General features: G+C 48.7%; 1 protein-coding gene across 1 annotated transcript in view; it reads right to left on the bottom strand.

The window, feature by feature from the left end:
• Positions 1-10,585: 10,585 nt before the first annotated feature.
• The window catches only part of HS3ST3A1 (heparan sulfate-glucosamine 3-sulfotransferase 3A1), a 36,128-nt gene continuing 30,230 nt past the window's right edge, over positions 10,586-16,483 (bottom strand). The window contains exon 2 of the mRNA XM_063409631.1: positions 10,586-15,819. Coding sequence (XP_063265701.1) covers positions 15,201-15,819 — 619 coding nt within the window. The 3' untranslated portion in view covers positions 10,586-15,200. The remainder of the gene's footprint in view (positions 15,820-16,483) is intronic.

The raw sequence follows: 16,483 nt of genomic DNA, 5'->3' as shown, positions 1-16,483 counted from the left end.
TGTAGGGGAAGGCCTTTCTTCATTTCCACCGCAGTGTAAATGGAGCTGTCGTTTAAAATGAAATAGCATTGGGTTTATGGTGATTTTTGGCCAGAGATCTCGTGTCGTTCCTGCTTTTCTGCCAAGGAAACATGGGCAGGCTTGCTCTCCTCTAATGGGGAAACCCAAAGCATTACAGAATGTGGCCACTGCCATGGTGGTGGCACAGAGCCAGGCAGAGCAGTCCCTCAGTGCCATAACAAGTAATGATTCAGCTAAGGGAAACCTCCAAAATTAATGCTCACAAGGAAAATCCCAGGGCTGTTTCGGTCCCTGGCAGGACAAAAGAAACACCAGGCTGGAGGGATTTCTCCAAGAGCTCTCCCACTCTCCTCACAGTGTTGGCTTTCTTCCTTTGAAGCTGAAAAGCCTGACACTCACTCACACAACACAGCCCACGCTGCCAGAGGCATGTTGGCCTTGGCCACTGGAGGATCTCCTCCTATCCATCATCCCCAGGGATGGAACGTGGGCATTGGGAATGGGTGTGCATGAACCTGCCCCAGAGCCTGGCTGGGTCAGACCTGGGGTCAGGGGGTGGCTGGGTTACAGGAGGAGCAGTTGATGGAGATTTTGCATTCACAGCATCTCCCTGCTTTGCCATGCAAAGGCTGAGGGTGGGGAAGGAAGGGAGGAATGTCCTGCTGGGGATGATCTCAGCCCTGCCACGCTCTGAGAGCTGCTGTGGCAGGGGCAGGGGGCAGCTGGCACAGAGGAAGGGCAGAGGGACCACACTGCATCTCACATTGCTCCTCCCCTGGGTGCAGCATCTCCCATGGATGATGGAATTGGATCAGCCCTGCAGGGAGCCTCGATGGCCCATGGACAGCAGAGATCCCCTGGAGGGAGGATGGGTGTGCAAGAGATAAAGAACCCTGCCCCAGCTGGTTTAACAGCAGTGATAGAATACACACTTTTGTATGTATTCTTTACATCTTTACATCTTGCATTGCAACCCCAGACACCTGCGTGCTGCTTTCTAGAACTGGCAGTGAATTCTTGCTGGGGGCAGGACCAGGACAGGGCTCTGCTCTCACCATCTCCACCAAGGTCAGAAGATTCGATGCCCCACTGCCCAAAATCTCCACTCCAGCTGGAAGAGGGATGCAGACCTCTGCCAAGGGAAGGGAGAGCTCTGCAGTGCCTTTCCCCCATCCTCCCATTGTGTAAAGAACCTGGCTCCTCGGGTTTTGGAGCAGCAAGAGTGCCTTGCCTCAGTCTACCCTGCTGCTCAGTCCTGGTTGCAGCACAGCCAGTGTAAATCCAAAACAGTTCTGGGGAAGTCAGTCAAGTTCCTGGAGACTGGAGGCTAGAGGAGATAGGAAACTATTTGCAGCTCGTCTGTAGCTGCTGACATGACATATAAAAAGCTGGCTGAAGGCAACACGATGTGCTACAGGCAGGCACTAATTCTGCTCTCAGTAAGAATTCTGACATTTCCTATTATCAGAGCTTCTTTGCAGTTGTTTATAGGATGGCAAAACTTTAATCTTTTCAGTTGAAATGCATCACCCATGTGCTGTCCACGACACAGGCAGTGCCAACAGGAGAATATTTTTTTTCTGTCTTAGTTTTATTATGATCTAGAAAGCTGCCCAAACCCCAGCTGTTTAAAAATAGCAAATGATAAAGCTACGAAGTCTTGTGCCCTGGAGAAGTTCAATTCCTCCTGCATGAGCAACCCTCGTGCTAGCCTGGAGAAGAGGAGATTCCAGGGAGATCTTAGAGCCCCTTCCAGTGCCTAAAGGGGCCCCAAGAGAACTGGGAAGGGACTTTGGACAATGCCATGAAGTGATGGGAAAAAGGGGGACTGAAGTTACACAGAAGGAGGACAGATTTAGAATTTTATTAAGAAATTCCTGACTCTGAGAGAGGTGAGGCCCTGGCACAAGTTGTCCAGAGAAGCTTGGCTGCCCCACCCCTGGAAGTGTCCAAGGCCAGGCTGGATGGGGCTTGGAGCACCCTGGGATAGTGGCAGGTGTCCCTGCCCATGGCAGGGGAGTGGAATTCTTCTTTGAGGTCCTTTCCAAACCAAATCAATCTGCAGTGCTATGAATAAATGACCCACCAGGTCCCATAGGAAGCCTACCCTCCTTCTACAGCAAGAGGCCATACACTAATGTGCACATCCCAGAAGGTAAACCAACCTTTTTTTGAGTTAAAAAGGAATGTTTGACTGGAGAACCAAACCAGTTTGCTTTGGCTGAGCTGTCACCCATACTACAGCAGCCATTCTTCAGGAAGTTGCAACTGCCTGAGGTTTCCCCTCTCAGCCTTCTCCAGCTGAACAGACAAAATGCCCTCAGCTGCTCCTCTTCTTGAGGCCCTTCAGCATCTTCGTGACCTTCTTTGGATGCTTTCTAACAGTTAATTGTCTTTATTTTATTGTGGTGCCCAAAACTGCACACAGAACTGGAGGTGAGGCCACCCCAGTGCAGAGCAGAGTGGGACAATCCCTCCCTTGCCTGGCCAGCAGTGCTGAGCCTGATGCCCCCAGGGCAAGGTTGGCCCTCCTGGCTGCCAGGGCACTGCTGGCTCATGCCCAGCTTGCCATGGACCAGGATAGCCAGGTCACTTTGCACAGCCCAGCTTTCCAGCAGGGAGCTGAGCTCTCCATCGTGATGGAGACCTTGTGTGGGTTCTCCCTCTCCATGATGGGCAGTGGGTGTCTCTCCTGGGGCAAGCAGCTGAAGGGGACTGGGCAGTTGTGCTGAGCTGATGACAGTCTCTGGTGTGGGAGCTCTGAGGATTTCCTCTGGTTTGTGAGTAAATAAAAGCCTCTCATTTATTTATGATGCAAATAGGAACTGTGCGTTCAGCTCTAGGATTTGTTATTATTTATTTAGAGCCTCTTGTCTCAGAGGCACTGGCAGTTTGCATGCAGGGGGCATCTGTCTGCCTTTATTACACACAAGTAGACATTTTGCTTCTTAGGCTTTGGCTGTTAATGCTGTTGAAAGTCTGCTGTGGAAATGTGAATCCTCCAGGGAGACACAGATCCCTTGGTCCTTCCTCTTCAGAGTCAGTAGCAGCAGCTCAAGGTTCCCTCAGCCCCTCTCAAAATCCCAGGCACACAGTGTCCCACTCTCATGGAAAAGCGGAGCACTGAGCTCCTCTGGACATTAAGTCTCAGAACTGTGAGGTATAAATAGAAGAATTAATTCCCACTCCATAGCACAGCTGGCCAGCAACAGAGGACGATTAAATCCAGACCTAGATGATCAAACCTAGCACCACAACGAGTGGCCAAAGCCCCTGGTCCAAGCTCAGGTTGTTGTAGGTCTTGGATCTCTTCTCTTACAGACTGAGAAAAGGTTCCTCTTAAGCAAGAAAGATTTTGCTTGGTTCCTTCAGTCAGGGTAGGATTTCAGGGTTTTCCAGAGCTTCACCCATTCTCATGGGTCTTCTCTGAATCCTTCTCCAGCTTCTCAGCCTACATCCCAAGGTGTGCAGCTGCCCAGGGCCTTACAGACAGGATCCTACCTAAATTCCAGATCCCTTTTGTGCAGGCAGCAACCCCAGTGCTTAGTGGTGAAAACTGAAATTCCTTTAAATGAAAAGTGTTTTTAAGTAAGAGTTTTTTGGAGCTGGCAAAGTTGAGAAAAGAGGGATGTCTAGGAGCCCCTGAGCTTGGAGAAGGCATTTAGGGTTTGAGGGACAAAAGCAGCCAGATACAGATAAGCAGCAGAATCAGAGATGTGCCTGCTCTGTGTGTGTCCCAAGACATGAACACATCTGGAGTGATTTGTAGACATTCTCAAATACTGAAGAAACCTTCACAGACAGGCCTTGGAGACCATCAGAGTCTCACCAAAAACACATCATGAGCTGGACAGGAGAGCTGGGATGGGCCTGGGCCCTGCAGTGGGGCAGGACCCAGCTCGTGGCTGTGCTCCCTGGGCAGCTGGGAGGCATCAGTGGAAAACCCTGGTGCAGCAGCAGCCACAGATCCTCCAGACACTTCTGTCTCTGCGCTTGGAGTCAAGCCAGAGTGAATCTCATAGAGGGGCTGGGATGAGCAGGGGGTAATGAAGTCTTCAGAGGGCCATGAATAGCAGCTTTCATGAGCTGTCATTTCCCATTAGAGCTGACTCGATGTGGAAATATAGCACAGGGCCCTGGCAGGAGAGGTTCCCTGCCTCCAAGCCCCAGCCAGCTCCATCCACAGTCTCCTCTGGCTCTTTGGAGACTGAAACTTGCAGCTTGAAGTGGCTGCAGTGACTGCTGGACCCACCAGCTGCAGGACACCAGCTCAATTGAGCAGCAGGGAGAGGGAGTCAGAAGGACCAGGACCTGGCTGGGCTGGGAGTGAGTTGATGTGGATGGTACAAGGAGTTCTGCAGTACTAACCCGAGTGCAAGGATGCCAAGTGCAGGAATCTTCAAACAAGACCTTATGCACAGGCTCCTTATGTGTGGGAGCCTCCTGCCAAAAGGTAGGCAGGAATTTGATGTGAAAGCAGAAATTTTCACCAGTTGTCTTGGAATACAAAATCCTCCTGAGCTGGCTCAGATCCCTTTGCAGAGATCAGCTGTCCACCCATCTACCAATACCTCCCAAGGCTGGCTGGACATCAGTGCTTCTTTTTCTTGCATAAAAAGAACAGGAGGATGATTGTCTCTGCTTTCAATTGACCACGGGGCACAGTGCCTGAATCCAAGCCTGAGGATGGAGCTACACCCTGTGTGTGTGTGTGGAGAGCTGCAGGAGCTCCTGGTGTCATGTCTGGTTGGACATGGGTGTGGTGTTGCTGGAAAGGAAGGGGAGCTTGGAAAAGGAGTTTCCAACAGGGATTAACCAAAGGAAAGTAGTTTATATGCCAATATATTGGAACTGAGATTACTAAGGCAGAGAGTAATTTTTACACCCTGGGGCTCATTCATCTGCATCATTCTGGGTTCGAGTGGTTGGCACGTGAAAGGATGAGGGCCAAGGGCTGGGCATGGAAATCCCCAGACCCTGTATCTGACAGAATTAGCCACGGTTCTCTCCAAGCAATGTGTGGGCAGCTCTGGGTGAGCAGTGTGCCCAGCCTGGTGCTGCTGTTTGCCAGTGCCCAAACCCACAGTGAGTGTCTGTGAGTGTGAAGGGGAGAAGGGCTGGGAGAAAGGGAGAGATGGAAAAGCCCCACTCCTCCAAGGCCAGGCTGGAGATGGGATAGAGGAGGGGGTGAAGCACAAATGACACTTATGCAAGACTGAGCCCTGCAGAGACAGCTGCTGCACTCCAGTGACGTGGGCTCTCCCCACCTGCAGCTCCCTCCGACCTTCCCTTTGATCCCTCCAACCTTTATTTCATTTGATGAACAAAAAAAACCTTCTCTCAGCAGAGATACTGGAGCCCAGCCTACGGGTTGGGAGAGGAAGGAGGAAATAGCTGCAGCTTGGCGTCTCCTCCCTGACCACCAGCCAGCTCCCTGCCTTGGGGTGGATCCAACAGGAGCACGGGAGCTCACATCCAAGGAACCCCAGTGCTCTGCCAAGGCCACACAGGTAGCAAAGAGCCTGATAGAAAGTCAAGTGAAACATCTGGGAGCCCTTTTTAAATTTTTTTTCCTGCTGCCTCCACTGGGTTTCAGGGCAGGAGCTCTCAGATCCTCTGCACAGAGGATTTGCCAGAGCTCCAAACGCTCCAGGCTCCCACACCAACACCCCTTTGTGTGCATAGACTCACACTCGTGTCCCTCTAAGAAACCTGGATCACAGGACAGCAACAATAATCCAACCCAAAATGTCAAGTGATTTACTGGAATCACAGAATGGCTTTTGTTGAAAGGGAGCTTAAAGACCCTCCCATCCCACCCCTGCCATGGCAGGGACACCTTCCCCTGTCCCAGGCTGCTCCAAGCCCTGTCCAGCCTGGCCTTGGGCACTTCCAGGGATCCAGGGGCAGCCACAGCTGCTCTGGACACCCTGTGCCAGGGCCTGCCCACCCTCTGTGTAAAGAACTAAATTCTGGTTCAAAACCCCATCAGATCTGGTGCATTTTTGCCCAGGGAAGAGGTGGAATCGCCATCCTTGAAAGTGTTAAAAAAATTGCAAATGTGGCCCTTGGGGACATGGTTCAGTGTGGACCTGGCAGTTCTTGGTTAAAGGTTAAATTTGATGATCTTGGAGGGCTATTCCAAACTTTATTATTCTATGAATTTAGAAGGGGAAGTGAAGCATCCAAAATGCATCCAGTAAAGCTTTTTAGTAACTTTTCCTTTCTTCCTGAGAGATGTCTGATCCAGCCTGGGAAAAGGAGTCCTGCCATGCAACTTGACTGATTATTCCCTAATACAAATAAATAGCTTAAATAAATAATTTCCTACCAACAGAACTAGCAAATTCTGTTTGTGTGAGCCATCCAGCTGAGGAACAGTGACAGAAGTGAAATAAATTATTTCAGGAATTAATTGTGAGCAGGGCAGCAATCCAGTGTCAGTGATACAGGAAAGACACATGAAAAGGGGAAAAAAAACCCCAAACCACAGGAAAATATAATATAAACATCCACAGAAGACATGCAAATGCAGGCACAGTGAGGGGCCTCTGGATTTTTGCTAATGAATTCTAATGCAAAGAGGAAATTAAAGAACTCTCTTTTCCACTCTCCCCAGTTGCAGAAGCTCAGTGCTGGAGTGGGGGCTGAGGTGGGGGGAAGGCTGAGGGGCTGGAGGGGGGGACAGGGAGGGACATGTCTGCTCAGCCTGACAAGCAGGACTGTATTTTTAATGGAATATTGTTGTTTGCTAAGTGAAACAAACTACTAACTCAGCAAAACTGGAATTTTCAGCAGGAGAAGAGCAGGCTGGATAAACTTCTTGGCTGAGTGGTTTTGTTTTTCCTTTTTTTTTTTTTTCAAAAAGGGTTTTCAAGATGGTTCTTGAAATATTTATTTTTTGAAATAGAAAGATCCAGTTTTCTACTCCGTAATACTTTTCATTTTGAATTGTAAGCTAAATATTCCATGAATGGGACTCCTCTACTGAAGGTTTGGGAGAATTGAAACCAAATGTTTGAAAATTATCTATTCAAAAGGACTTGGCTTGACTCGACTCAGACAACTGTTGCTTTTTTAAACTATAAACAATATTGAAATTCTGACTGTTTATCCCCATATGACTTGAGGATTGTTTACAATTTTTAGACATTTTTCAGGAACTGAAAACCTGTTTCTCATGTATATTTATGCTGGCAGCTGCTATCAAAAGGACAGCTCAGCTCCTCGAAAAGTGGAAGCATATGACAATTTTCTCTTCAGTAAAGCTGGTAAAATATGGGGTGTCAAGCCAGGATGAGTTTCCCAGGCTAGTGGGATAGTTTGGCTGTCCAGGCAGTGCAGGCTCCTCGGTGGCATTGTCCTCTGGAGTGACAATGCCCAGGGTCCAGCCTGCACCACAAACCCCTCCCTGTCCCCATGCCCTCCCCATCCAGGGCACATCGTGTCTGAGAGGGTTTAGGTGGTTCAGACATAAAACTCTGACTTTGGGTACCCATTCCATGGGATCCCAGAGAAGCTGTGGCTGCCCCATCCCTGGAAATGTCCAAGGCCAGGTTGGACAGGACTTGGAGCAGCCTGGGACAGTGGAAGGTGTCCCTGCCCTTGGCGGGAGGCTGGAATGGGATGAGCTTTGAGGTCCCTTCCAGTCCAAACCATTTCTGGGATCTGGTGTGGAATGCTGCATCCAGGACCAGGCTCAGCTAGAAAAAGGTCAGTTCTGCCATTTACAAGCTTTTCTAAGCTGGTGAAAGCCCAGATATGATCCCAGATGTGTATGTGCAGTCCTTTTCTACATCAGCAGCATCTTCCAGACACCAGGGTCACTGCAGGTCAGGGAGAGCTCACGTCTTGCTCACTCAGATGTACAGGGTTAATATCCAATTTACACAGGCAGAGCTGGCTGTGCCCTGAGCCCCAGCAGCTCCCAGGAGAAGTCATACAAATAATTTCTTCATTTAACCTTGAATCTTCCCGTTGTAGAAAATGAAGGAGTTTGGTCTCAGGACAACGCTTTGAGTCAAAGGAAAGGGTAACAGTGAGGGGGTTTTCAAGTCATGGTGTGTCATTGCCATTGCTTTTGTATTTATAATTCCCATGGCAGGTGGGTAGAGGTGTGCCTGTGGGATAGGATGTGCCCATAAATTGCAGTCCTTGGCCTGCAGCTTCACTTTGGCCAACAGACCCTGCCTGAACTTAACAGGGCTGATTAAAACCCAGTAGGGAAATGTCCCCTGGCATTCCATCAGACCTGGAGATGCTGCTGGGCTGGTGACGTGCTGGGGGCCCTGCTGGGATGATCCCTCTGCCCCCACCAGCCCTGCTCCTCTCTGCAGCCTGCCCAAATTGCAGGGGAGCTGTGCTCAGGGCACAGAGAGTGCTGCACATCCCAAAGCCATGGATCCCAGGAAACCACTGGTGGTCATTTTGCACTGGCAGAGCCCTGGAGAGCTGTGGGTGTGCAGAAAAGTGAGTAATTAGATTGGTGACTGAGATTCCCCTGTCGATAGGATGCACTTGGCCTCTTTCCTCTCCTAAACCTGTCCTTCTCAAGAGAATGTTTTCACTCCATTGCCATCTCCCCTGTGCCCAGCCATGGGGGTCCCCAGCAGTGAGCTGGATAGAAAATGTATTGATTCTCTTCCACAAGCCCTGTACAAGGGAAGATAAGTGCTCCCCAGCCAATACCTCTCAGTCATTTCCTTTAGATTGTTGCTCACACGCCCTAAATCACAGAGGTTGGTGGAAGAACAAAAGAAATGAGCTGGAGAAACTCTAGCCAAGCAAGCCTAACCTACATAACCTCAGCATTGCCTCAGCACTAGTGGAGAAACTCAGAGAGGCTGGTGTGTCTGTGAAGAAGGACCTTCCATTTCCAGGACTGATCTGAGCTGCAGGTAGCAGTGATAAGCAACATTTGAAGTTCCTCTGCTGCACTGAGGATCTTGGGTAAGGTTCACAGCAGTGAGTTTGGCCTCCAGAAGTCACACAGCTTCCTTAGGAGCCATGACACGATGAGGGCAATTATTACTCCCAATTAATGATGCTGAAGTGCAGGCGCTGGTCTTCTTTGAGGGGCTTTGCTTGGCTCCCAGCAGCTTTCCCCAGGAGCCAAACTGGCTCCCAGCAGCTTTTCCCAGGAACCAAACTGGCTCCCAGCAGCTTTCCCCGTGGGGCATTCCTTGGCCAGCAGAACTGGAAGGGCTGGGGCCAAGCTGTGTGCTGGAGGGTCGGAGTGGCGTTGGCCTTCTCCTGCAGCTTCACAGCCCAAGGATGATGATCCAGAGCTCTGTCTGAGGTTCTGTGCTGAGCCTGAGGGCAGTGCTGGACCTGATCTAACGAGAGCTTTCCCCACTGTCTTGGGTTGCAATGCAAGATGTAAAGTGAAAATATATAGAAAAATATGTATTCTATCACCAACTGTTAAAACTAGCTGGGGCAGGGTTCTTTATCTCTTCCACACCCATCCTCCCTCCAGGGGATCTCTGCTGTCCAGGGGCCATCGAGGCTCCCTGCAGGGCTGATCCAATTCCATCATCCATGGGAGATGCTGCACCCAGGGGAGGAGCCCAGCATTCCCACCTGGATAAACCCTGGCATTCAGAGCCCAGCACAGCCTGTGTGCTCTGCATTCCCACCTGGATAAACCCTGGCATTCAGAGCCCAGCACAGCCTGTGTGCACTGCATTCCCACCTGGATAAACCCTGGCATTCAGAGCCCAGCACAGCCTGTGTGCACTGCATTCCCACCTGGATAAACCCTGGCATTCAGAGCCCAGCACAGCCTGTGTGCACTGCATTCCCAGAGGAACACCAGACCCATCTCACCACCACTGGAGCCTCCTACAGGATCATCTCTGCTCCAACAGAGCCACATCTGTCCCTCCAGGAGGATTTAATTGCACTGCTCCCAACACCTTGACCAACAGAGTGTCAGGCTGTGTTCTGACTCTGTCAGTGTTTTCTTTGTTTTGTTTGTTTGCTTTTTTGTACTACTACATTTTTATTTTTAATATTCCTAGTAAAGAACTATTCCCATTCCCATATGTTTTCCTGAAAGCCCCTTCATTTCAAAATGATAATAATTCAGAGGGAGGGGGTTTACATTCCCCATTCCAAGGCTCTGGCTTTCCCTGGCAGACACCTGCCTCTCCAAACCAAGACACCCACGGAGCTGCCTCCAGCACGGCCGCGTGGACAGGCAGAAGATGAAGGAGGTATAAATCTTTTTAAAGAAGCTGTGGCTGGCCAACGTCTTAGGTAATAAATGCTGTGAACTGAGGAATGCAGCCTGGTTACTGCTTGGCTGGGCAAAATTAATTCTGCACATTGGCTTCTCCAGAGTTTTCTTCCCAGGTGTGGTTGACTTCTTACCACCACATCGATATTTCTCTATTTCAGCAGAATTCCCCACTTGTAATCTGGATAGTCCTTTCTGGGTGGAGTGCAAACCCAAGATTGTTAACTCCGGATAACGGTAATTAAAAGAAAATAAAATCAAAGGTGCTCAGAAAAGAAATGGAAAATTTTTCTGTGGTAGCCAAAAGATTATATTAAACTTCAGTGGTTTAATAAAATATTATGAAGTTTGGGAGCATATTTTCCCTGGGACTTAATCTGTTTATACATCTAAAAAAGTAAATAGAATATCACTCTACTTGACCACACAGCAAACCTGATACAGGGGGGCTTCTCCACTGTATATATTTCTTGAGGAATTCCTTTCCCCTCGGGTTTCACAGTGTGAACTGGGACCATTCCTGAACTCCCCAGGTCAGGGGAAGCAGGAATTCATCCCTCTCAGTGGAGAAATGCTGTGGAGGTGGCAGGGCCAGGGAGAGCAAAGGGGTGAGCGCTGAGGGAGACAGGGAGACATGACTGTTTGAGGATTTTTGCAATTTAAAGAAAGGAGTGTGGCATTGACCTTGATGTGGTGGAAGACAAGAAGTCATGGGAACAATGCCAATGATGCCACTGGGGAGTTCACAGAAGGCAGAGCCATGGAGTGAGTTAGGTTTATGAGACTAAATTCAGACACAAATGGGTAATTTTGTGGTTTCCCCCCCTTTTTTCATAAACCTGCCCCCTCTTTCCAGCTTGCTGCCACCAGCAAAAAGAGAGCACAGCCTCTCAGTACCCGTAAACTTTATTAAATGTGTGCTTTTTCATTCTTAAATTAAATTAAAATCAGGGTTTTTTTCATACTGAAATAGCACCAAAGGGAGAAGAATCACAGTATCACCAAGTGAAGGGAGGGAGGAGAGAAACTCAGAAACTGTTGCATACAGTTTTAATAACCTAATTATTTCCTCACAGTTAGTATTTTGATTTTTCTGCCTTTTTTTTTTTTTTAAGAAAAACACTATATAGGTCACTTTTTTATTCATAGTTATTTTTGATTTCCCCTCCAATACATGTGCTCAGCACTGCAGGTCCTGGAGGAATGGAGTTTTCAATAGTTTACCTCCAATTCTTCTTAGGTTAAAATAATCTAAACTTCATGGCTGGATTTTCAAATAAGCCTAAAGAGTTTAGAGGCTTAAATGCTATTAGAGTTCAAAGCAATTTGGTTGCATGACCTCTTTTTAAAAGCCATTGTTCATATGTGGAGGGATTTTCAAAACTACTTATGGCCCAGATCAAAACCAATCAATCACAGTCTCAGATCCCTAAATAGCTTTACAAGGTGTGCAACAAGGTATTCAAACCCTTGGAAACGAGGGGGAGTAAAACACTGAAGTATTTAGGGGAAAGTATTCCTAAGTGGCTTAGCTTGATGTGCTGGGAAGAGTTTTTAAAGGCACATTTGATGGGCTTGTGTACACATCAAGGCCCTGCTCGTTTAATGACAGGGATTTGGTGGCAGGTGCAGATACTCAGCTGTAAGAAATGCTTGGTATTGCTGTGGCTTGTCCAATATGGGGAGACCAGTCTGTGGCCCTATAAAGCTGTTTTATAGTAGTGCAAATGCCACTGTACGGGAGAAAACAGCAATATAACTATATTGATTTTTTACAACATCATACTCGTAAGTGATGTTTATATTTGTCTGCTGGTTTTGGCTGCAGTAGAGCTCATTTTGTTCACAGGACTGTGGTTTGGATTTGTGCTGGGAAAGCACAAATATTGATAACCCAGGGATGTTTTCATTGTGGCTGAGCAGTTCTTACACAGCATCAAGGTTTTTCCTGCTCGCTGGGGGTGCACAAGGAGCTGGGAGGGGACACAGCCAGGACAGCTGACCACAGCTGATGCAAGGGATATTCCAGACCACATGGAATCATGCTCAGCCTACAAAAGTGCAGAAAGAAGGAAGCAGGAAATCTTTGGAGTGATGCTGTTTGTCTTCTCAAGTCACCATTCCAAGCTTGAGGGAGCCCTGCTGCCCTGGCAATGAGCATCTGAGCACCCATGGGAAGTCTGGAAATAATTTCTTGGTTTGCTTTGCTTGTGTGTGCAGCTTTTGCTTTACCTATTAAACTGTCTTTATCTCAGCCCAGAGGTTCCCTTAGATTTACTCTTCCAATTCTCTTCCCCATCTCACCTGCAGAGTGAGTGAGGGGGCAGAGATCCCAGCTGGGCTTAAACCACAACCATTTGTCAAAGGCAAGTCCATACTACCCCAACCTTAACTCTCCTTGAAACACCAAAGAAATGACACACTTAAATCTTCTTTTCAGCTGGGAAGACCTCAGATTTTGGGCCTTGCTGGTGTTGGCATTGTTTGGCTGTGCCTGTGAGTGACTCATGCCTCATCCTCACTACCACCTTGTTTTTTCCATTTGGATGAAAGAGCACAGCATGGGAGGCCTCCATCCCCCATTCTTGCCACAAAAAGCCTTGCTATAAGAATATTTTTCCCAATAATTACCCACCATTCTTTTGGCTATGCCTTCTGCCCATTCTGACCAGCACAGGCAGATTGCTCCCCTCACCTCCTGTGACACACTGAAGAGACCATCACCAAGAGCCCAGTGCTCTCCCAGCTTCTGATTTGATCTGCAGATGCTGGCAGGGACCATGGTCTCATGGAGCCAAAGCTCTGTGACCATCTCTGGTCTTCTCATCTCATGTCTTGTGTGAATATTGAGGGTCTGGAGGGAGGCAGGCAAGAAAAGGGATGTTTGGAGGTCTGTGTGATGCCTTATCCTCCTTTCTGCTGTTAGGTAAAGTGTTTATGCATTTGTGGCATGGGACATTGCCAATAAAGGCCTTATAATGGGACATAAATGGGGAAAGCATCAGTGGAGGCAGTGAAAGTGGCACTGAGCTGTGCCACACCACGACAGAGTGCTGAGCACAGTCTGCCTCTGCTGCCACCAACCCACCACCCCTTCTCTGCCAGCTGGGGCACGGAAACCTGGGCTCAGGTAGAGCTTTGCAATGGCAACTGTGGGAAAAGCTCCTGGGGCCTCAGGAGCTGAATGAAGCTCTTTTCATTCCCTTGGGAAATGGGCCTGGCATGCAAAACCCTGTGGGTTTGTGTCCTCAGGGGATAGGAAGGTTCCAGGGCTCAGCATCTTTGGGAACAGGAGGCATGCAGGGCTGAGTAGAAAGGTGGTTTAGGGCAGCCAGGAGAAGATTTGGTTCCACACATGCAGAGGAATCCACTGCCATGAGGCTGAGTGGGTCACCAAACTCCTCTCCTAACTTGCCAAGGTGGAAATGCCTCCCTCTCAGGTGAAATTGTAACCTCTGATACAATTCCCTTTGGACTCTTTGCAATCTCTGCTCTGCTGGGATTGTATTAAGATCTTGGCTGGTATGCAGGGAGCCAGTGAACTTCATCCCCAGGCTTCTTCCTAGCCACACTCCTGGGGGATCCCCACTTGGTTTGTTTTATCTCCTCAGGTACTTTTCAAAGCTGGGCTCAGGAGAGGGAGCATTGCCATGTTGCTTATGCAGCACCAAGGTATAACTGGGTGCTCCCACAGCTTAGAAATGCTTGAAGATCAAGAGCCAGCAGATAAATGAGCCCATGATAATAAAAGACTGCTTCACTAACAGATTTCTGTCACTGAAACCTTTCCACCAGCTAAAACAACGTGGTAAAGGAGATTAATTTTGCCTGACAGTTTTTAAAGCTCTTAAAATCTTCCCCCTCAGTTCTCCTTTAGGAAAGAACTATTGTTTTCTCATTCCTCTTTCTGGATATGATTACTGTTCACTTTTTCCCAACCAACCCTTCCTCCAGTCTATTTAAGACTGGCCAAATTTAAAACATTCATCCTTATGGCTCAAACCATGCCCACTGGCCACCAAGAATTCTCCTGCCTATGCCTGGTGGGTCCCTCCAACACCTTCAGGGTGTGCCATGAGCATCATCTCAGTGTACACCTTCCTTCCCATCCCCAAAATCCCTTCAGATGGGCCCCCCCTTAGAAAAAAAACAACCTTAGAAAACCATTTTGCTGTCAGAGTAAAAGGGATGCAATAGGAAACACTGGTTTAGAGCCAGCTCCCGTGAATGAGGCCTTTTGACTACTTTGGCAATTTTCATTACAGAGTCAAAAGAATCATTTGTGTTCTTCCACTTTTGGCTACCAAAATTATTTTGCCTCAAAACAAAACAAAGGATTATTGGTTTTGGCTTCCTTAAGAGGAAAAATAATTTTGGCTGATGAAAAGGGCTTGATTTAAGAGGGGTAAAAGTAAAACAAAAAATTGGATAAGTGGAAGCAAAATTCACCAAATGTTTCATGCAATAAAAAATCCCCTAAGGTAACGTTTGGAAAGCCAAATTAGGTATTAAGCCACCTTTGTTTTATTGTCAAAAGTGGTGAGGTCTGGCCAAAATGGCACTTGCAAGCCAAAACCTGGCTGAACATTCAGGAAGACTCTGAGCTACCCCAAACATCCCTGTCACTTCTAAAAACTTTGCACCTGTATTTTTTTACAGAGGCAGTGCTAAACCATTGAGGGAAGCTGCTCTTATCAATAGGACCAGACTGCTGTTCACAGCCTCCTTTTCTGGATGTACACAGCACCTCTTCCCCGAGAGAAGGAAGGAAACAAAGCAGTGTGAAAAAAGAAAAAAAACCCAAACAAATCAGAACAAATCATGTTTCAGCACAGCTATTATTTTTTTTCCCCCCATATTTCCCCCCTCTCTACCGATACGTAAAAAAAATATATATATTATATTATATTTTCCTTTTCTTAAATTATTTCTCTCAGCCTCAGTCCCAGCCGAAGTCCTGCCCTGTCATCTGGTAGAACTTCATGTTGAAGGGCCGGTAGAAGTCCCGCAGCCTCTGCACCACCTCCTGGTCAATGTCAGGGTGGGTCCTGCCTTTTGTCTTCCCCAGGCAGTGGGGTTTGCTGCTGCCCTCCGCCTTCTTCAGGCACGGGAAGCCCTTGGTCTTGTTGAAGTAGAAATGTTTGTCAGTGATGATCCTCTTGAGGCCCAGGAAGTCCTGGACCCTGCCCAGCTCCCCCGCGGGGTCGCTGATCATCCTCTCCCCGCTGACGAAGAGGATCTGCCCGATGGGGAAGTAGAGGAGCCAGTTCTCCAGGTGCTTGGCGTAGATGCCAATCTGGATGGCGCTCCACGAGGTGTCTATCAGGCCTGTAGTCCTGTTTTTGAAGGTCAGGCTCTCAAAGGTGGGGATGTCAGGCTTCTTGGAGAGCGTCTGGGTGTAGTCTGAGATGGCTCTGGTCACGGGGTCCCGCACCACCACGATCAGCTTGGTGCCCTTGGACATGGAGGAGATGCGGGCTGGGGCCTCCTTGGTGACAAAGTAGCTGGGGGTCTTCTCCATGGTGATCTGCCCCTCCAGAGTCCTGGGCATCAGGTCCCTGCCAGAGGGGGAGAGAGGGACGTGTTAGTGCCAAAACCCCCGGGCAGGGTGGGGGAGCTGGATGTGGGCAGTGCTCTGGGGATGTCCTGGGGACCAAGGATGGTCTGAGCCTCTGCCTCTGGCCCAGCCCTTCCCTCCTTGCATTTATGGTCAGGAGGCCCCCAACGCTCTGATTCTGCAAACACCTGAACTCGTCCTTCATCTTCCCCTTCCTTTCACTGCCCATTTACCTGGAATTACACCTGAATTCATTTTGCCAGTGTTCAAGCCCTGCCCTCTGGATGGGATCCCACCTCCCTTCTTGCAATGGTAGGAACACAGCACATCTCACCCATCCTAATGCCCTGTCCCTTTAAATTCCTCCCTGCCCACACTGGGATTTCCTGCACAGAGGCTTAAATTCCCTGGAAAAACAGTGAATTCCTGGACTAACAACCCTCCCTTCCTGTAGGACAGAGGAATTTTCAAGGGCCAGGATGCAAGACTTAATTTTTTGGTATTTTATGTGACAAGCTGATGCCACATAAAAATGTGCAACATCAGCCCCCTGACCTCAGCAACTTCTTTCTTTCACCCAAAGACATCCCACACACTGCTTTGGGAAGCTCTCCTAGACTGAAGTGGGAAGGGGTTTGGGGCTTGAGCCAGGGTCCATCCTGCTC

This window comes from Prinia subflava, chromosome 12 (assembly GCF_021018805.1).
Source record: "Prinia subflava isolate CZ2003 ecotype Zambia chromosome 12, Cam_Psub_1.2, whole genome shotgun sequence".
Taxonomy (NCBI): Eukaryota; Metazoa; Chordata; class Aves; order Passeriformes; family Cisticolidae; genus Prinia; species Prinia subflava.
Note: the sequence above shows the minus strand (reverse complement) of the source record. Positions and strands in the feature narration are given on the sequence as shown.